At 38.2% G+C, this 21760-nt stretch overlaps 1 protein-coding gene across 1 annotated transcript in view; it reads left to right on the top strand.

The window, feature by feature from the left end:
* Nucleotides 1-21760, top strand: part of GREB1L (GREB1 like retinoic acid receptor coactivator) — a 61343-nt gene that overhangs the window by 7961 nt on the left and 31622 nt on the right. The window contains exons 2-9 of the mRNA XM_029085239.1: nucleotides 673-849; nucleotides 3605-3781; nucleotides 9323-9457; nucleotides 10948-11085; nucleotides 11423-11542; nucleotides 13297-13419; nucleotides 15202-15387; nucleotides 20788-21114. Of these exons, the coding sequence (XP_028941072.1) occupies nucleotides 673-849; nucleotides 3605-3781; nucleotides 9323-9457; nucleotides 10948-11085; nucleotides 11423-11542; nucleotides 13297-13419; nucleotides 15202-15387; nucleotides 20788-21114 (1383 nt within the window). The remainder of the gene's footprint in view (nucleotides 1-672; nucleotides 850-3604; nucleotides 3782-9322; nucleotides 9458-10947; nucleotides 11086-11422; nucleotides 11543-13296; nucleotides 13420-15201; nucleotides 15388-20787; nucleotides 21115-21760) is intronic.

Below are 21760 nucleotides of genomic sequence, written 5' to 3'. Positions count from 1 at the left end.
TTGGGTGGGAAGAAACTGACTGGAAGCTTGAAGTCGGGCGGTCCATGGAGACTTACAGAAAACGTGGTGTACATCTCTAAAATCCATGAATTAATCTTTTACTTGCTGAAATTCCTAAAATGTATAGACAAGTTAAAAATTAGGTTTTAAAATACTTATCTTTAGTAGTCAGTACTAAACTTCAATCATCTGTTTTTATCATTGTTTGTATTACTTGGTGATCTTTATATACCAATGCCAGCCTGTTAGAAGCAACACAGACAAAACCAGTTCTCTTGAATAGACTGTAAGATTTGGCAAAAAAAAATTAAAAATGCTTTGGCATGTTTTAAGAACTGTTTTCTGTTATAAAATAAAAAACTCGCCTTCTTATTTTTAATGTTTTTGAGAAATTGAATTTCTGAGCCATTTGATGTCTAGTCTTTAGAGACTTGTGTCTCTTCTCTGCCTGAATGTGTTCAGGATCTCTTTAAAATAACATTTATCTATTGTCTCCGAAACCCTGAGCTAGTGGATCTGATGAGATACTATCTCAATTTCTTCTATTTCCCTTAAAAAGGATATATTAAAACCCCCAGTTATGAAGCCCCATTTGCTTTTGTAACTGATAAAAAGAAGAAAATTAAATTAAATCTTTTGAAGATTTATCATTTGTTTTGGTTTGTGTTTTAGGTTTTTGTCAAGCAGGCAAGGATTTACGGTTAGTATCTCTGTGCATGGAGCAAATTGATATCCCAGCAGGCTTCCTGTTAGTAGGAGCCAAATCTCCCAACCTTCCTGAGCACATTCTAGTCTGCGCTGTTGACAAGAGGTTTTTGCCAGATGATCATGGAAAAAATGCACTTTTAGGTAAGAGTTGTTTCTTTTTCCTTCGTGCCATACTAATTCAGAGAAAAAGACCAATTCAAAATTATCTGAGTCATTTCAGCTGATGACCTTCTATTAGAAATATGTTGAGGAGAGACTTATTTTAATTAAATTAAATCCATAGCTGAACCTGCCTTAAAAGCCCATTTTAAAACAAGTCCCTGATTCCACAATTAACCACAATTGAAGCTCAGTGATTTCTGTGTGGGTAGAAGTCAATTGCAGCCTTGGCATTCTAAATGTGAACTATCCATATACTCTTCATCTCTACGTGATGCTTACAGCATTTTCATTTAAGGAGAAATATGCTCATGAAACTGTAGAAGATGAGCTGTCTGTTTTTCTGTGGATTAAGGGACAAATTCTGCCCCTGGCTCCACCAGGAACATTGTTCTCAATAGATCTGAGGGCAGTTTGCTTCTCAAAATCTGATACATAGCGAGAAAAAAAAACCAAACCAAAACATTTACATCATAATTGGTTACATTTATGGTCTTTAAAATTTTAATACAAGAATGCTTCATGGTGATTGAAGACAGACATGTGTGCACCTAGATTTCCTGCCTGGCTCACAACTGGTACACACTTTAAGAGGCTAGTAAAAGTGATTTAATGTATTTTAGCTACTTTAAGCCCGTTTTGGATTTACTCTCTCATTTCTCCCTCCAGTCATTGTGCAGCCTAGAATATATTCAGAAAGACCTTTCAACAAGGAAGAAATTACAATAGAGCATAAACACCCTGATTTAACCACACTGCTCAAATTCTGGTCCAGACCAGCAATATTTTGCGTAACTATTGAAAACACCTAATTTTGTACTTATGTGCTCTAATATTTCTGCCTTAAGCCCACTTGATATGCTCGTACACACTGCAGACCTTTGGATGTAAGGCAGAAATCCCACTGGCCTGAGTTAGATGGGAGCTGTGGTGTGATGTGCCCTTTCTGGGTATGGTTGGAGATGTGGGATCGTGGGGTACTCTGATGTATACTGCCATCCCCAGAGGAGCTGCTCCTGCACTGAGCAGGGGAAGTGTCAAGAGCTGATCAATAAAAACTATCTGATAGACAGGCAGGTGGTGTTTAGTCTGATTGAATGTTGTACTACTTGTCTTTGTTGGTGAGCCCTCCTTGCCCTCCTAGCTTTGTATCCATCTTTTATCTCTGATATCGTTTGATAATGACCCTAGTGACGCAAGTCTGCTCTGGCATTGCTGATGTTACATATTTAAGTGCCTCTAGGCCTGTGTAACTGGTACCTATGCACAAAGAATTGACTTGGTAGCTCTGTGAGACCCTAATGACTGGTATTGACAACTATGGAGATGCATCAATAGTTCCTATGAGTTGTAGGGAGAGGAGAAGGACTGATTCAATCCCAGGAGAAATAGGATGAAGAAATCTACTTCTTGGCATCCTCAGCAACGTGATGGTAAAAGATTATAATGAGGCACAGTAAGGCTAAAGACAATGGCCTACTTAATAAGAGTTTTATGGAAAATGCATTTTGTCAAAAAGACTGAATATCTTTTTCATAAAACTAAGAATTTGGCTTACAGGTGAGTGTAGGAACCAGTATTCTCCAAGGTGCTTGTCATTGTGGAAAATAATGATAGTAGTGAGGATGAAAAATTGTTTCTGTTACAGATCTTTAACTGATTAGTAAATGAAAAAAAACCCCAAACATTTCTACTAGGTGTTAATCTGCCTAGCACTATTATAAATCATTACTGATGTTCCAGAAGAATATAAAATAATTATTCTTTGAGGGTTGAAAGTGATTCAGAGATTAGTGGAATGGCAAGCCAGGGGAGTTTTAATTGTTTCAGCATTAAATAATAGAGGGCTTATTCAAACAACAAGGATTTTAAGGCAGGCTTATTTCAGAACATGCCCTGTACTTTGTTCTGGGAGACGTTAGACCACTGTCATCTATATGCATCATTCCTATTAACATAGTTGTGAGTGGCACTGGAAATCAAGGGTGCTTACAATCCTCAGTCTGGACCCTGTCCTCCAGATCTCAACTCAGAATTTCACCCCCTTCTTTGAAACCAAGTTGAAAATATTGCAGAAAAGCAATCTTCTGCCTTTGTTCCTAAATCTGTTACTTTCCATGAGAGGTTGTAGGTTTTTAAAAACATTCTGAAGCACTCCTAACTTTTGCCATTAAAATCTTGACATCAAATTATTACTTTTAAGACTTAATAAGCTGTAGGATCCAGCTTACTTGGAAAGTTCTTTGTATAAGGACTCTCAAAGAAAAATATTATTAGCTATTAAGGTTAATTTTAGTCACATGAAGTTGCAGCAGCTACTATGGTTTGGCCACTGTTTTGAGAAAGAAATGCATGTAGCTTGCAACCTTTTTTAATGTAGAAAAAAATTGATTTTTTTTTTTTTCCTTATGGAAATTTCCTTGCTGGCATCATAGCTCTTCTCCTGCCAAGTACTTACTCCTCTCTGCACTGTGTAGAGTGGAAAATTGGTGGTAGGATTTCGATATAACTTAGTATGATCTAGAAAGATGGAATAGTTTCAGAAAAGCTGAGACTAAAATCTGCCTGTGTTTGGCTGCTTCCTGACACACATGTGGAGCAGGGCATCTACAGAAGCTTTCTGTCTGGAGGCCTCTAGTCACTCTGAACTGGATTTGCAGGTAGGTTAAAATGGCCTTATTCCTAGGAGAAAGGACAAGTCATTTAATCTGTATGTACATCTGCTTCATTCTTACAGGATTTTCTGGGAATTGTATAGGCTGTGGAGAAAGAGGATTTCGGTACTTTACAGAGTTTTCCAATCATATCAACCTGAAATTAACCACTCAGCCAAAGAAGCAGAAGCACTTAAAGTACTACCTAGTAAGGAGCTCCCAAGGTGTACTGTCAAAGGGACCCCTTATTTGCTGGAAAGGTAATAAAGGTGCCCATTCACTTAGGGGTTTTTTATTGTATTAGTGTGATGTTGATTGAAAATTGAAAGTTGCTGTTGAAAATGTATGCATCCAAAAGGAACTGTAGAAGATTCTTTACTGTTTGAAGGAAAAATTCCCACTGATTTCACTGAAGTCTGGATTTTGACAGGGAAGTTTATTTAGGTCTTTGGAGTAACCATGCAATCGTAAGTGGTCTTCCTCCATCTCCCCATGCTTTCAGTGGGAGCCCTCAATATGCCCTTTTTAGGATGTGCAGCCATCTTGGTAGAAAAAGTAAGGTAGTTCAGTCTGATGATACTTTTCTGTGCTTGTAGCAAGATGACTCACAGCCAGGGTTCCAACACTGGCTTTCCACTGATACTCATCTTAGCAGGTGCAGTTCAGTCTGTCTAGTGCCTGAGGATAGCTAGCATGCCATAAGATTAAGAAAGCTCAGGTCACTGATCTCAGAGAAAGAGGAGAAATTGTGCATACTCTTGCCATGTATGGTTGTGTTTTACACTTGGGTTTACTTTCTACTGGAGCAGCCTGTGCAATATTGTTGTGCACTAAAGAGATAACATTTGTGACCCCAAGGCAAGGTAGCCATGGGGTCTCTTATTGGAGGATGCAGGTTTTTGGAGCTAGAGCTGTGCAAAGACTCAGGGACCCTTAAGAATGGTTTACCTACTCACTCTCTACTAAGTTGGTGTGTACACAGACTGCCTGTCTTCCTCAGCTGTGGTCTCACTCAGTAGAGTTCTATCTGGTGCCTGTTGTTCCAAAGAGGATAATGTGAAGAGAAGCTCCACAGGAGGACTGGCGTGCACTGAAGAGTCACATCCTCATGTGAATGGCAGCACGACACCAGAGAGAGATGGTTATCACCAGGCTGTATGAGTGATTATAGTACTATATCAGTTTGGGGTTCAAAGGGATCCTGGTTTCAGCTGCTTCTTCAGTTACAAGTGTAATTAACTACTGCTTTAGAGTGGATGTGTTTTTCAGGTATGTTTTTCACAAAAATACATAAAGATTTAATTTGGTAGTCTCTATTTGACGTTCAAAATACAGAAAAAGGAAACCTTATTTTTATTTTGGAATGTTTTTTCTGAAACCCCTCCCTGATGCTTATGCAGTTGGGCTTGGTGTGTGTCCTGGTAAATGCTGTCAGGGGCAACGCACATGAAAAACTATTTAAAACCTTCTTCTGGTCACAAATGCAAAGGTCTGGAAGAGGCAGATCCTGGGGTCACTTTTGGTTTTATGTTGAATGCAAGTGTTTAGAGCACCCATAAAAGTTTAGAAAATTGACCAAGAATCAATCTCATGGGCATTATTTTGATAGGCTCTACCCCTATATTGTTGTCTTCTATCTGGTGACCCTTCATCCTTTACTTACATTAAAGGTCTAATTAGAAGAAGAGAAATGCCCTGAAACACCCCCTTTTCTTCGAACAAAACCTGATTAGATCTCAGTTAAAAAAAAGAATTAATGTGTGATTTTTAAGGTCACTTTCTCTTCCCTCAACTCAGTTTTCATCCAAACAGACACTCACAGCCCTGAGATCTCCCCGAAGGTTTTGTGGAGAATCAGAATACTGAGAATCTGGGTTTCAGCACAATACCTCCCTTCAAAGGGCAGCACATGACGATTTGTATAAAGGTTGTGCCACCAAAGCCGCTGAGTGTTTCCTGGGATATGTCCAGTGCCTTCCAACCTCTTGGAAGCTGCGAACTGAGGGCTTTTGCCATTTTGCAGCATCTGGTCTGTATTTGCCTGGCCCTCTGAGTGGCCCCCAGGGAGGTTTTCTTAATTAGAAGACAAAGTTGACTAAACTGCGAGAGCCTTATTTTCGTTGAACGCTGCCATTTGCCGCTGTTTGTTGTACGTGCTGTATGTATGCTTTTAACATTTTCTCACCTTTCACCACCGCGCTGCTGAACTTGCGCTGCTGGAAGGCAGGCCTTGTTAATATGTACTGTAGCTGCTTCGTTTGCAGAATGTAGAAGCAGGCAATCATCTGCTGCTAACCTCTCTGCTAAAACAAATTCTTCGGTGTCGCCGTCCACGACCCCAGAGGGTGGATCAGCTAATGGATACAAATCAGGGTTCACTCAGACAGGTAGGAGCTGCAAGTGCTGTAAAGATAACCATTGGGGGTGGTAAGTTACCTCAGAAATTGTTGGTTCAGGGTTGCTGTAAACAACTGGGTATTTACCTCAAGCTGTGGATAGGTTACAGTTGCGGGGGATGCCTTGCAAAATTTGCTTTGTGAAAGATGAAGACCCAGGTGAGGCTGAAGGTTAGCTTAGTCCACATAAGAATAGTCAATTAAAAAGTATTAAAAGATCTTTTGATTCATTTATTTGATTCTGCATCTCCCTGTGTTTAATTTATTTTTTTTTGTGGATCTCAAAAAAACTTGAGTAACAGACTTGAATAAATATTGAATAAAACTTGAATAACAAACTTGAATAAATAGGGAGATGCTTACTTAGTATGTAGACTAGATTATTTGTTTTGAAAAGGAAAATAATTTCATTTTGGGGTCGGGGGGGGCAGCTTTTATTTATTTGCTTGGTTTTTTATTTATTTATTTAAATTTTATTTCACGCAAGAGTGTACCTGGAATAGCAATTTCCCCATGCACATACAGTGGTTTTGTGTTGTGTTAGCTAACATGCATCTCATAACTGTTCTAGAAAGCTGTTAATGACATACTTAAACAGGGAGAAACTATAAAAATCAGGAGAATTGTCTGACAAGAAGCAGCGTCTTCATTTCATTTCATTTATTTATTTATTGCAAATAACCAAGGTGCTTTTCTTTGAGCTTTTTTTCCTCATTGCTTTATTGCAGCTTCATCTATGTTGTTATATATTTTTTGTGTCTGTTTGTGGTATTTCTTGAGAAATTAAAAACAGGAGAAAACTTTCTGTTAGTTGCTGTAATTGGTTGATATGTACGTACCAGAACATATATTTCTCTAGAGGAGTATGAAATGCAGATGAAAAAACAAGGTTGTTAAAATACTTCTTCCACTTATGGAGGGTGTTAAAAAGAGGAATAACAAACAAAAGCTGAACATATGCATTCTTATGAAATTGTAATCACTGATCAGTGTGTTCAGAGACACTTTGCCCAGATGATCACCCCTATCTCTGTTTAGGAAGCTCTATGCTTTAGACTTTGGTGAAAATGAAATCAGAGTGTTGTTTAAACATCTGCATTTCATTGCATCATGCCTTGAGTTCCAGATCCTGGCATGAGAACTGTGCAGATGCATGAGAACCTATTTGTTTGAAACAACAAGTGATCCAGTATTTACACAGCTCTGTCTTCTATTGTACCTGCCAAGTTAATAGATACACCTTTCATATACTGCTTTCTCCTTATCACACACAGCAATTTTCAGTCTGCTTGGTGTTTCTCTGTGTCACTGTTTGTACTCTTAGGTCATGACTGTCAAAACCTTTTCATCTCTTTCTACTGTTATCTTCTAGTGAAGATAATGACACATGCATACATATGAATCCCCTGTGACTGGGAGAAGGGGGGGAGGGCACCTTTTTTTGGTGGTGTGACTTCTGACGTGTGTTGCCTATGATGGAGGTCTACCTTTTTCTCTCCTAGGCTCTGTATAGCTGTGCTTTTGAGTAGAGTTCTTGGTTGTTTTAAAATGGGAGTACTTACTAACAAATTGCTTTCTGAAATTGTTTTCAGTTTATTGTAATAAACTCACACCCATTTTTTCCTTCTGAAGACGTGTAAATATTTCTGTTGTGAGCAGTTCAGTCTCTGAGTTCTAGAAGACACCTGTAGGTAGACAGTTATGCGCACACTCAGAGTACTGTGTTGAAATGGTAATTTTGTGGTAGAAATTAGAGCACAGGAGAATTCTGAAATACCAATACCCTAGTTAAAGCTGACAGTATGGTGTGGCCGTGACGTTGCAGTCAGGTGTCGGGTCCCCTTTTCCAAACGGTGTGGGAAGATGCAATTCTGTTGCAGAGGAGACGCAACTGGCAATGCAAAAGTGGCTGAAACCTTGAATCAAAAATGCAGTGTTAGGCAGACACACAAGAGGGAAAACATCAATTCAGGTGTTAAAAGAGCATTAAGCAACTAGAAACAGGGTTTCACCGTAGAAAGATGAACAGTTTTCATAACTAGTAGTACCACAAGTTCTGCTTAGGTAGCAGTGTAATGTTTGAACGTATACCAGCCACATCTGCATTCACAGATAAAATTTCAAGAAAATACAATAGAACTAGAGAAAAGAGAAAAAACCCCAAAGCTTCTGAACAGTTTACTTTCAGGAAAGCTTTAACACTACACATTTGCTACATCATATTTAATGAGAGACCAGCGTTTTCCTCCAAAGCCCCTGACCTGGTGGTCTATTTTGTTAGCTCTTCAGCATATTTCCTGTGAATGTGGACAAGGTTTTCTGGTGGAGCAGCAGCAGCAGAGGCTTCTGTGTTCATTCCCCATCTCACTTATTCTGTCTGGCAAAGCAGACTCTCCTTCCCACCCTCTTTCACCAAATGGTGTGTGGCCTGAGGGTGAATGCATTTGGCAGATCAAGTTGATCTTTGCCTTCTGTTTTCTTTCCTTGGCTGTTTTACTAGGACATCTGTAGGTGAACTTAGCCTACTTTGCCTACTTGTTGCAAACTGCCTTCTGGACAGATGCTGAGTTAATATTCTTTCAACCTGGTTATAAGAATTTGGCTTTGTCAATGTATCAGCATCTGAATGTCAAATTTTTCTTGAAGTAAATTGCAGATATTAAATGCCTGATGTTAAAGTAGGGGCCTACATGCTGAGAGGTTTGAAATCAGTTCTAATTTACAGTTTTATACTGGAGAAGTATTAGAATTTGTTCTTCAGTATATCCATCTATAAAATAAGGCTAATATTTTTCAGCCTTGGTAAAGTGCTTTAAGGAGCTGCTGTTTGTTAATTCAAGCAAAGAGTTTGGGCTCAGATACTCTTCATTTTCCACCCAGATTTATAAATAGACATACACTTTTCATAGCCTTATGGACAGTAGTGCTGTAAGGAGGTTATATATTTGATATTTTTTTCTGCCCTAAGTTAAGCTCAGCTGTGTTTGACAGAGGTTCAATACTTGTTCTTGAAAATCTCAGGTGATGGAGATTCCATAACCTTTTCAGGCAACTTATTCCAGTGCTTATTCCCTGTGCTTGCTGGAGGCAATTCATGTAAGCTCTTTGCCTTAGCTTTCTTGTCTGTAACATGGGATAGCTGTGTTTACTTGCCTATCCCACAGGGATATTTCAAGGAGCAATGAGATATCCCGTTCTACAGTTAAAGTATGTTTTGTGTGTATGTGAATACAAAATATTGTGAGATTGATCAGTAGATTATGAGATTCTATAGAAATGCACAGTTAATTATTTGTTACAACTCCTAAAAGATACTAATACATGATGATTTCTTATAATACAAATTATATATACACATACATATTTTTTTAAATAATTACTTAACAAAACAACTTCTTTTTTCAGATTCTTCAATATTCAGTCCAGCAAAATCGTCTTCTGCTGTCAACTTAAGTGGAAATCAAGACCCACCCCGGAACAAGAACATTGTGAAACCTCTGGCCCTGTCAGTACAGCTCGTAGGAAAGGCGTTTGCTGCAGGTATGGCTTTGGTTTTGAGGACAGCTGAAAGCCAAAGGAATTATCAGCCTAACAGCCAAGAAATAGAGGAGTCATCTTTTTTTCACTAGCATTCTCCAAAACTCTCATGTTCTTGTAGTCCTCTGAACAGAAAATTTCCATGGCCATTACTGTCCCCAGACTGGGCCATACCTTGGCTTTCAGATTTGACATTCTGGTAAAAGTGCATGTCATATCCCTCTGTCATCTCCCCTTTCTAAGATACCTAAGCGAGCATAAAAGTCACCTCGTGATATGACGTTGTTTCTTGCCTGAGTAACTGAGAGCTGTGTGTTGTTCTGCATTTGTAACAAGTCTAGTTCCTCCAGATACATTTAGTGGAATTTAGTTTCCTTTAAAGCAGTTTTAATATCTGTGTTGTTTTAATTATTTATTTCTGTATTGTTTGCTTAATAAATTAGAACCCTCAACTGTGTCATCTAAATCCCTCACTGGTACTCTGTCGTGATGTTCTGACTGTTTATTAATTTAGCTGTTTAGTCCTTTAAGCAATGAAAAAAAAAATATCACACTTATTACAGGGAAGTATTCTTGAATAAGAAAAAATATAAATTTATTTGGTTTATATATGCACATGATCATTACATTTTATACATATAGTATTAGATCTACTATTTTATACAATATATATTGTTATATAGATATAAAATAATTATGTTGTATCTAATAAATCATTAGCAGTTTTTAATGTAAAATACTCTTTTCTCCATACTTGTGAAGGAAGATAATTTATCGTGCATTGAAATTACTTCCTACCATTTCAACCACTTCTGTAACTGACCCATGTCCACCACATCTGTCCATACCAAATTGTTGATGTGAGGATAACTGCTTGTGATCCTCCATTGTTTTAGTTTTGTTTTGAGATCTGGATATAGTGGGTCCTGCCAGGATGTCAGGCTTGCTGGGACTGGAGGATTGTCTTAGGCAGAGGTAGCAAAATTAAGTGTGGTTGCCCTGTCTTCCCTGCCGGGTGTCCTTTGCTAAGGCTTTAGATTAGAACCCTGTAGCGAATTACTGTGTATGGCACATGCATGACTGGAGGGAAAAATACATAGGTGCACCAAAGTGGCTTAGAAATCTTTATAAACTGAATTAATGATGTGTTTGGTTTTTTTAATTTTCAGTGTCTAAAAATTTGTCACACAAACTTCCCAATAATTTTGTGTGTGTGTGTGTGTGTATTTTTCTGTTTTGGTGGGATTTGTTTTGGATTTTTTCTTCCACCTATCCTCCCCACTCTGAAATCTGGAGACTCCTTCAAGGTTAAGATTTTGCAACCTGTGCCCAAATTATTCTCTGCCAAGTACACTTCATGCTTTCCCTGGAGTATGTTTCTTTCAGTCATGCATCTTGCCCTGTTCTTTTGTGTCTGCAAGCAGCTGTATTGTTTGGTGTGTTTGTTTTGAAGATTGTCTCAAGCCACACACTCTGTATTTTATTATACTCAGCTCCTCTTTCACTGCGTGCCACTGATGTTGCTAATGGAAACACTAATGGAGGAAGAAATAATGTATTGAGTTCTACAGTCTCTCGGCCAGTGCCTCACTCAACATCTCCAAGCCCTGGCTGTGCAGCTGGAGACCAAGGTAAAGAAAACCTCTCTGTTCTTTTATTTTAAGCTGCATTGGCTGTTGAGCCTGAAATTCATGAATTTGTTGTTCTTGCCATCATAGCTGTTTCTGCAATTCAGTCTTTACAGAGGCATTTGGTTTTTAGCATGACCATTAATGATAATGCTGTACTTTTTAACACAGGTAACGACATTTTTCACGTCATAGTCTGTCTTCGTGTAAATCTAAGTGTAAGCCTCTGGTGCTGAGTGGCCTGATACCAGTTCAACACCAATGTGAAATGGAAATGTGGGTTGTAATCTGGTCATTTGGGAAGATGGGGTTTAGAATTAGTTTTTACTTTCCTTCTCAGCATCAATGTCCAGTTCTGGACCACCAAAGAAACGTCACCGGGGATGGTCTCCTGGGTCCCCAGTCCCTCCTCCTGGTTTAGCAGTACCTGTTCCTACAGTTCGACCTTCAGCAAGAACAGGTAAAACTTGAGTAATACAGAGATGTCATTTGTAAAAAGCTGTACTCAGCCAGTCCAGTAGTCCTGTTCTGCTTCTCTTAAGTGTTGCACATAAAATATAACTGAGCTTGTAAAAGTAGTTAAGGACACCATGCAGAGTTTTTCAAATGCCCCAGAAAAGCACACATGATTGCCTGGTCCTTGTTGCCATAATCTAACATGGGTCACAGGGGAAGTGAAACTACTGAGGGAGAGAGAGGAAAGGAGGATTATTAATTAATATTATTTATATTAATAAAAATCCAAAGTTGTCTAAGTCTTCCAAACATAACTCAGTTCTTCTAAAATTGTGCAGGTGGATGGGTATATGAACATATTTGAAGGATTTCCATTAGCCTTGAGGGTTGTATCGTGTCTCAGTCTGGTGTGGCATGCTCCACAACCCGTACGCTCCTCTCCTGCACAGGAAAAATAGCTTTATATAATTTTGTCCTAGCAAATGACACTGATGTTCACTAGGTCATGTTTAGTTATAAGGATAAAGTTTGTGAGACCAAATGTCTTTTTTGTGTGGAAAAGCTGTAGGAGGGATATGTAACATCATGATATGGCAGTTACTCACACGAGTATGTGAATGCTTATCAATATCCAGGTAGGTACCTCTTCATACATAACTATTAGTAAAACTGATCACTATTTAAGCACTTCTTAGTTGTGGGATTCAGCATACTTTGTAAAGGGGAATAAACGATTACTTATTTCTTTATCTATAGAGTGAGAGACTAAACATACAAAGAAGAAAAAAAGCCCTTTATCAACATGCACAATGTATTTTTAACTCCACATTGGAGGGCTTGATTTTGAGATATTTTGGAATTAATTTTCAGAGATATTCATCGTAGGAAGAAGGGTTACATGGTAGTGCAGGCTTCCCTACTTGATCACCTCAAATCAATTGCAGCTTTTGTAGGTTTCTAGCTTCAGAGATCTGCTGAAGATACGTGATCTAAGGCAGTCTCCCCCTTTTTATTGAGTTTGTCTTCACCAGTCTACCACGTCTGCTGTGTACTCCATTTTCCATGAGTCTTTTTTTTCTGTTGGATAAAAAATTTCCACTGCTAAAACATATGTGTTTACTCATACTGCCTTTGATGCTTTTCTGTTGATGGCATTGTTTGAAAAATCTGTTACAAACCACCAAGTGAAGCCTGAGAAACTTCTGAAGCAGACCTCACGCTGAAACCCAATTATAGATTACAAAATTCTTGCAGTTTGTTTCTTTTTACTTGTGAAAGCTGCTTTTGCTCTTTCCTGAGTAAAGTCTAATTTTTATCCTTGTAGCAACTGTCTAGGGACAGCTTTGAGATTTTGGCCTGCATTTGTTTTCCTTATCTACGTATATTCTAGGTCAGAAGTCAGAGCAGTCTCTTCTCTTGTATTGAGAGGTAGCCTCTGTCATAGAGGAGGCCTTTTGGCTGAGTACTTGGCTTTGTTTAAAGATGCATATTCAAACCTGTGTTTCCCTCTCTCATTCCCACCAACAATACAGTGGTCAGAAAAAGTTTTATTTTAGGGGTGGGGCTACAGGGGGATATAGGCTCTTAATTTAAATTACTTAAAACTACAGCAGGAAATGCAGAGACCTTTTGAATTTTATTACAGTTAGTGATCTTCAGTAATTTTTTTTTTATTTGTTCATACGGCCAAATCACAGTATGAGCCTGTTAGTAATGGAAGCTTCTCTTGTCTTTATTTTATAGAGCCTCTTTTGTCAGTCCCAGTTCCTCAATCCATGTTAACTGGAATTTTACAGCCTCAACCCATCCCAGCAGGGGAGACTGTAATAGTTCCTGAAAACCTGCTGAATAACTCAGGAGTGAGACCAGTGATTCTGATAGGTAAGTCTTACAGTGGGGAATCAAATGCTGTGTTTTGAACAAACACATGTTGCCCTAGGACAGAGTTTTTTGATTTCTTTTTGTTGGTTCTGGCATTCAGTACCATATGAAGTCAGTTTGTCACAGATAGTTTGCTTTAGTTGCTCAACCTTTAAAATTGGAAGTTGAGTGATTTCTGGAGAACCTGATTTGCAAACGAGTGGGTCATGATTAGGTCAAATTTATACAAAAGGTCTGGCCAAATTGAAGTTTTGTACAAATAAGTTTTTTTTCAAATCCAAGAATAGAAATATTTCCATGTAATGAAAATAGCTTTTCAGTGTAAACAGCTTACAAAACAAGGAAATATTTCCTGCAACATTTATAGTCCAGATCTTGAAGCCCAGGGATTCTGCATGAGCACCAGAAAATTGATTTGAACTGACTAATCAGAAGTGAGTCTTACTAACTTTTTGTCTTTGATAGTCCATTCTTCTTGTAAGCAACTGAGATAACAGATCAGGCTTTTCAAATCTGTTAACTGTATAAAGGACGTTGTTAACCCTTAGGAAGGCATTGCTTTTACTTTAAAAATATGACTCATAATGTGAATATCTCTTTCAAGCTGAGCTACCTGGGTATACTATATAACAAAGACGGGTCAGCTAGTACTGCCAAAATTTTGATGAGTTATTTTTTTACTATTTAAATCTCTTTTCAGTCCAGCATCATACAGATGTTTGTATGAAGTAGCCTTAGTGTTAACGGAACATGCTTATGAATACAATCCATGGAATAATTTATCATTCCTGAAGAAATGAGTTGGAGAAGTTCTCCAAGTCCTGACTTGCACAGATGATCCTAATACACACAATTCCCAGAGAATTAACAGGGCTGGGTACTAGCAAAACCATCAAGTATAGGGTTACGCTTCTGGTTTGTCTTGCTGAATGTTGTTTTCTGGAAGCCTATTCTAAAACTCTAGCGTGGTGCTCTAATGGTTTTCAGAGAAACACTTCCTTATTAAAGATGAGGGTGCCTACAGTCATCAGCTTAAGTGCAAATTGAATGCAGCCCTTAGGCTCCTGGAGAGTTGCCAGCAGAGTCCTCAGTTAGGCTAAATGTTAGTGGCCCTGAGAAACAGCATCCTATTAATAGTACAGAACCAGATGTACCCAAATGGATGGGTTTGGCAAAATCTATGAGGAATTCTTTTAAAAAGGAAAACATTCTCCAGGAAAAGAGAAGTTAGCCTGTGCTCATGTGCTTTACCTTACAGAACAGCATGTTTAGTTGCTGATGTTTATTTAACCTGTTTATGAAAACAGAATGGAAGTGTGGCAAAAAGGTGAAGTCAATCACAGCAATACCACAGTGGCTGAATCAATGCTAATGTGACTTATGTTGCTTCTATAATGTTAAGATCAATGTACTTTTGCTTCCATTGATTTTTTTCTTTTTTGTACATGATATTATGGAGAATCTGTATTTAAAGGTCAGAATAAGACCCAAATAGATAATATTCGCCTTTGTATTTGGATAACAATAATAATTATCCTGCTGGTATGCAGTTATTGTTAGTTTTTGCAAATCTATGTGATCACTTGTCATAAAATACAGCAAAGGATCACTGGCCCATCTCATTTATTTTGTAAACAATTATAATGCCAAGAACAGTCACTGATGCAGTATATTTTGCAAGATAACATTAAGGCAAGTTTGGAAATGTATACATTGTGCAAGACTTCATGTAGTGGCATATTTTATTAATTTCTGGGGGTTTTTTTGTTTCTTTTGTCAAAGGTTATGGCACTTTACCTTATTTCTATGGAAATGTCGGTGATATTGTTGTAAGTCCCTTGCTGGTGAATTGCTATAAGATTCCACAGCTGGAAAACAAGGATTTGGATCTCTTGGGTTTGACCAGCAGTCAGCTGCTAAGTGTGGAGAATATGATACTTTTAACTATTCAGTATCTTGTCCAACTAGGTGAGCAATTTGTCATAAGCACTTGTGGGTTTTTTTTGTCACTGTCCTTTTTTCTCCCCACCCTCATTATATCCGTTTCAAAGCCAATTTTCTGGCTATTTTTGTGCCTGGAAGAGGTAAGTGGCTCCATCTAGTGTGTGTGACTTTGCTACTTTGTTCATCAGACCGAAGTGAAGTGAATTTAAAGGCCGATACTGCTGCTCTCCATATGGGGGTTGACCAGGTCACCTTTGTGAAAATGGATTTGCAATGCAGATAACTCATTTGCTTAGGGCATCAAACCATCAGTTATCACAGCTCCTTCTAAGGACACTTGATCTGTTTTATTCAGTTTTGTGACAAATGCTGGCAGATGTGTGATGGTCATCATTGTTTTGGTGACAGCACTGTTTACATGAAAAACCACATTTGTTATTCAGACTAAGGCAAGTTATTCAGTGAATATCTCGTTCTTGTAAATGTTTTTGAAATGGACTCTTTGCAAGTTTGAGAGCAAACCAGCAAGCCACATTTTCTTTCTCTTATTGCAGGTCCAGACATTTTTCCCTGCCGTAGAGTAAAAAGCAGCAGTCTTAACATTAAGGTTTTAGAAGTTAAAGAACAATGCAGGATAGTGTGGGCAAACTTCTCACAGCAGCCTCAGTCTTAACTTCTGTATTTGAAAAGATGCTGTTTATCATAGAGGAGTGTGAAATGACTTGTGGAGAGCACACTGCTTTTCCTGTACTGGCTTTCCACTAGGCCATCTGTAATGCATAATGGTATGAAAGGTGCAAACATTTCAAAAGAAGCACAACTGATGATAACCCTATAATTTGGGAAGTAAATGTACTCTGTGCAGGTTTAACCCATGTGTTCTATGATTTGCTGTTCTCCATTGATGCAGTACTGTAATAGACAGGACGGCCATCTTCTGTGTTGGAATACTTTCTGAGTGACCTTTTTGGTTTTTTTATCGTTCTCTGCCTTAGTTAGTCCATTGGGTACCAGGTCAGAACTGACACGGAGTTTCTTTATTTTTTACAGGCTCAATGTTTTCTGTTGCCCTTCTCTCAGAGGGCTTAAGTTCATTATTTGAGGTTTTTATCTTCATTGGAAAGTTTGTAGAGTCTGCATGTTAAAACCAGCTGCCTCACACACTTCTGGATTGATAGAGGCAGTTTGTGAATTTCCTTCAGAGAAACATTAGGCCAGCTAACACAGCATTTCCAATTAAAAATAAATTATTTATTGAAACCTATCGTGTCAGTGAACCACACTCCATGAGCAAATCCAACCTCAGATGGATGCAGCAAGTCTATTCATGCTCCAAACTAGAGGAGGCTTTGTGCAAAGCTTCTGGAGCTGAGCTGAGCTGAGCTCTGTCTAGCAAGCACCGTGCCTTCAGTATAAAGAAGTTCTCTTATTAGCAAGTGTTTAGTTTGGCTTTTGTTCTTAGCTGTGCAAAGCTGAATAGTTTTCCATTTGGTCTTATGTGGGGATGGGCGCCAGCTAAGAGGCTAATGAGGAGAAAAGTAAAAACCTTCTGCAGAGCATGGGATTAAAAACATATTGCTGGTTTGATTATTGCTACAAACTTAAAACTGTTGGATTTGTGACAGTTGTGCTGAACTGTAGCCTTTATCCCATTTTTTAAAATTAAACCAGGTTAAAGATGATTGGAGGGCAGACAGCTTCAAAAGTATTTGATGAGAAGAGACAAATACACACATAAATTAACACTTTATTCACGTGAGCCTCTTTTTTTCTTGAGAAAGTAGGACTAAAAAATTATTGTTTCTTCCAGAGTGCATTGTGAAAGAGTAAGATAAAAACAAAGATAAAAAAAAGCAGACAGAAGAATGAAATAAGATACTGAGTCTTGCCTAATTTTTTCAGATCTCACTACTTACTACTTATACAAAGTATGTTTGCAGATGACTATGATCACAATTCATAAGAATATTATTTATGAAAGTGCTCCTTTTTTGAAAAAAGATACATCTGAAAATTCCTTTCAGTTTTTCTGTAAAATTATGACAACATTATTAATTGTGGGATAATGCTGTTGTGTTTCCAGAAATCAGCTGAGCAGTCTCACAATGATATTACAAATTAAAGCAAAGGAAATAAATGCATTTCTGGTGCTTTCATTTTAAACCTACTGTTGTCCCCCTGTACTCAGCATTGGTGAGGCTGCATCTTGAATACTGTGTTCAGTTTTGGGCCCGTCACTACAAGAAGGACATTGAGGTGCTGGAGCGTGTCCAGAGAAGGGCAACAAAGCTGGTGAAGGGGCTGGAGAACAAGTCTTATGAGAAGTGGCTGGGGGAGCTGGGATTGTTCAGTCTGGAGAAAAGGAGGCTGAGGGGAGACCTCCTCGCTCTCCATAACTACCTGAAAGGAGGTTGTAGTGAGGTGGGTCTTGGTCTCTTCTCTCAAGTAACAAGTGATAGAACAAGAGGAAATGGCCCGAAGTTGCACCAAGGGGAGATTTAGGATGGATATTATGAAAAATTTATTCACTGAAAGGGTTGTCAAGTATTGGAACAGGCTGCCCAGGGAAGTGATTGAGTCACCATCCCTGGAGGTATTTAAGAGTCATGTAGATGTGGTGCTTAGGGACATGGTTTAGTGGTTGACTTGGCAGTGTGTTAGGTTAACAGTTGAACTCAATAATCTTAAAGGTCCTTTCCAACCTAAACAGTTCTGTAATTCTATAAGGACTATACACAGTTAAAGGACTGTGAGCTGTAACACTGCTCTAAATAACCAGTGATTGTGGTAAAGGAATAAGTGAAAAAAGATCACGAGATGTGTTTGATTTCAGTGTTTTTTACAGCCTATCTCCTGTACTTACTCAGGTTTCATGTTTGTTATCTTTGGCAGCATTCATAGTGAAGTGTCTTCAGGCTTTGTTTTGATACCTCAAAATGCCCATATTTGCTCTATGGGTTACATTTGATCATTTGTAATCATCTGCTTTTTACTATTGCACTACCATTTCTACAAGCACAACCTCATCCTGCACAGTGCTAAGTTCCATGTTTTGGTTTTTCAGCTGGAGGAGATTTCTGGACCCTCTGTTAAGTACCTGTCTAGAATTATATAATTGTTCTCCCTTCTCTCTTGTTGTGGTACGTTGGAATCACTTTGACTATGTGTATGCCATGACACCCAGAGGTCCCTTGTAGCTTCCATATCTGAATGCACATCCAAACTCAAGGCAGGAACAGTGGAAGGGATATCCAGATGCCCAGAGCAAGAGGTTATTCCAGCAGTTTGTCCAGTCTTAGATGGTTGGAGGAGTAGGCTGCCCGAGGAAGTGGTTGAGTCACCATCCCTGGAGGTATTTAAAAGACTTCTTGTAGATGTGGTGCTTAGGGACATGGTTTAGTGGTGGACTCAGTAGTGTTAGGTTTTCAGTTGGACTCGATGATCTTAAAAGTCTTTTCCAACCAAAATGGTTCTATGATTCTGCACAGAAATGGATGGCATTTGAATATGTTGTCTTAAACTGTAGGTGCTTTTGGAAGCATAACTGTGTTAATAAGGTATTTCTCAGCTACGAATTTTACACAGTATTATTCTTCTTGCAGTTTCATTTTCTTTAGTCAAGATGATCCTTTGCCTACTAATTTCTGTAGAGAAGCTTCCAAATACTGTCTTTTAACCTTGACAGATTCCTGTGTATCTATTTATGAAACTGTTCACATTCAAAGTCAATATGTATAATTTTATGTTTGGTCTCATCTGATCTTAGTTCCATTGTTTTTCTGGATAGTTGTTGTGGAGAAAGACTGCCATGACCAAACTGTGGTATTAAACACTTCACTAATTTAAAAATATTTCCTTATCAGTGCCTTTCTGATAGCTAATTTTTTTTTTAAGTTTTTGTCTTAGAAATAACCTGAATGAAATACTGTGTGTTGTCATGCAGAAGTTTTTCCATTTGTACAATAATTTTTATTTTCTTGGATTCATGGTGATTCTTGTGTTTAGAGCCTGTCTCTTAAGTAACCTCCCTCAGTCATTTTATTTCTTTTAGTGTGAAACATCTTTTTTTTTGTTGTTGTGGTTGATGTGTTGTAGATAGTGTTAATTTCTGCAGAAGATAATTTATCTCTTTATTAATAAATATCTATTTTTTCTGTTTTGAGATCTTCAAAGATACAGAATACATGATGGTGTCTTAGAAGGGAAAAGAAAATACATTTACAAAAAAGAGAACTGTAAAGAGAAAATTATGCCCATACTGTGTTAAATTAGAATTATCAGAACTTTTTGATTTCCATCAAAAATGAAAACAGCCTTGCCTTTACAAGTCTATAGTTGTCCTACCATCCTGTGGTAATTGGATGGAGACACTCACCATATGTCACTTCCCAAAAAGGCAAAAAGACAGCAGGCGGCAGTTTTTACAGGTTATGTTCTATAGGTTATTTACCTACTCCCTGCCCTGCTTCTCACACAGCCTTTCTGTTTCCTTTTTTTTTCACTGCCCATGTTGCTTGTTTTCTTTGGCTCTGAAAGAAAACATAAAAACACAAGCCAGCATTTCGCCTATCTCTGGTATTTAAGTCTCCCCTTTTTGTCATAGAGAAGCAAGCTGCTGATGCGTGAAGCCGTGTCCTCTGGCACTGACGTGGGAACTTGCAAATGTAAACTATGGTTACTTTTTACTCTGCGTTCATAGCTATTTTTCAACTGTTCCTGAGTATCTTTGACAAGGAGACAAATCTTACTGAGCAAAATGTTAATTGAAGCAGAGTTGTGGGACTGATAAGATAGGATAGCTTATATTTCTGTTTTCCAATTCAAGTTTGCAATGCAGTTTACAAAGTCTGGGGAATGTAGATCTAAAGTTGCATATACATCTTAACAGTAGAAGTTTGAAAATTTACTAAATTAAACAAATTTAACTAAAGAAAAAGAGGTTAAACATGTTTACGTATATCCATTCATAGTTTACTAGTTTGCATGATGAGAAAAAGCAAAATGGAGACCACTTAACAGGCTTTTTCTACTGCATGGCTGTGATCAGACTGCGAGAATAAGCATTTGGGTTTTCTGCTGTAAAAACATATGGAGGCTACATGAGTAATCCTTCTGTTCCAGGCAAAAGGCACATGTTTTCCCACTCCCTTGTTTGTCCCACCCATTTCTGAAGATAGAAAAGCTAGGAGTAAGATGGAATACCTCATTGTTTAAAAAAAAAAAAAAAGACATAGTGGGAGAGAAAGACTTGAAAAAGCAAGAATATGCCGTGTGGGTAGATATCCCTGAGTTACGAGTGGGTTTTGTAAATGTAAAAATTACAGTGAAGGAACTTGTCAGATCAAGACAGACATGTGATTATCCCTAGTTCAATAACATCTTGATACAAGATACTGTTCTTCTGTTTGTTTGTTTTCAATGTAGGTCCTGACCAGATACCCTTGAGGGAAGAATTTGAGCAGATCATGTTGAAAGCTATGCAGGAGTTCACTCTGAGAGAGCGATCCTTGCAAATGAGTGCACAGTGTATCTCTGTGTCACCAGGTCAACTCCCTTGGCTTGCTAGGTTAATCGCTAGCGTGTCCCGGGACCTCGTGCACGTGGTGGTTACCCAGAACTCGCTGGCAGAGGGCATCTCAGAGACCTTGCGGTCTCTCAATGAAATGAAACGTCAGCAAAAGCTACCAGATTATGTTGTTGCCATTTGTGCATCAAAGATAAGAGGAAATGAGTTCTGTGTAGTAGTCCTAGGTGAGTATATTTGAAGTACACTTCAAATACCAATGCAATTTTGCTGAATTATTTTTCTTGAGTAATTTTTCCAGCTTTTAAATCCCTTTTGTTTTTTTATTCTCCTTTGTATTGTTACACTGCAATGTCACAGTTTACTATTCTTCCATCAAGACTTGGAGTACTGATGTCCATGAGGATCTAAAAAAATAGCTGTATGCTAGTCATTATTACTCCTTGAGAGCCCTGAAACTTCATTGTTTGTGCGGCTACAATATCTTGAAGTGACCCAGTGACAAAATAGTCGGTTTGTCTCTCCGTTTTGTATAACAGCTGTGCTATTTCACATGGCAATATTGGATTGACCACAGTCTTCTGCAGACCACTATAAAACAGAACATGCTTTTTATCTTTTTTACCATATTGGCTTTAAAATTCCACATTGCTGACTGGCTGTGATGTTTGCGTGTGCATGAGTGTGTCTGGATGGAATTGAATTCTGACTAGTCATCCTTCCTTTGTAGGAGATACATCAGTAATGTCAATTTTTTACTTCTTTTCACAATAAGGATAATTACTTTTTCATTTTTACCCATAATCATCCATTCCATCTAAAATACAAAATCTTATTTTGCGTATCATTTGTCACACAAGTGTGTAAGACTAT

This window comes from Antrostomus carolinensis, unplaced genomic scaffold (genome assembly GCF_000700745.2).
Source record: "Antrostomus carolinensis isolate BGI_N321 unplaced genomic scaffold, ASM70074v2 scaffold41185, whole genome shotgun sequence".
NCBI lineage: Eukaryota > Metazoa > Chordata > Aves > Caprimulgiformes > Caprimulgidae > Antrostomus > Antrostomus carolinensis.
This window is presented reverse-complemented; position numbering and strand designations above follow the sequence as displayed.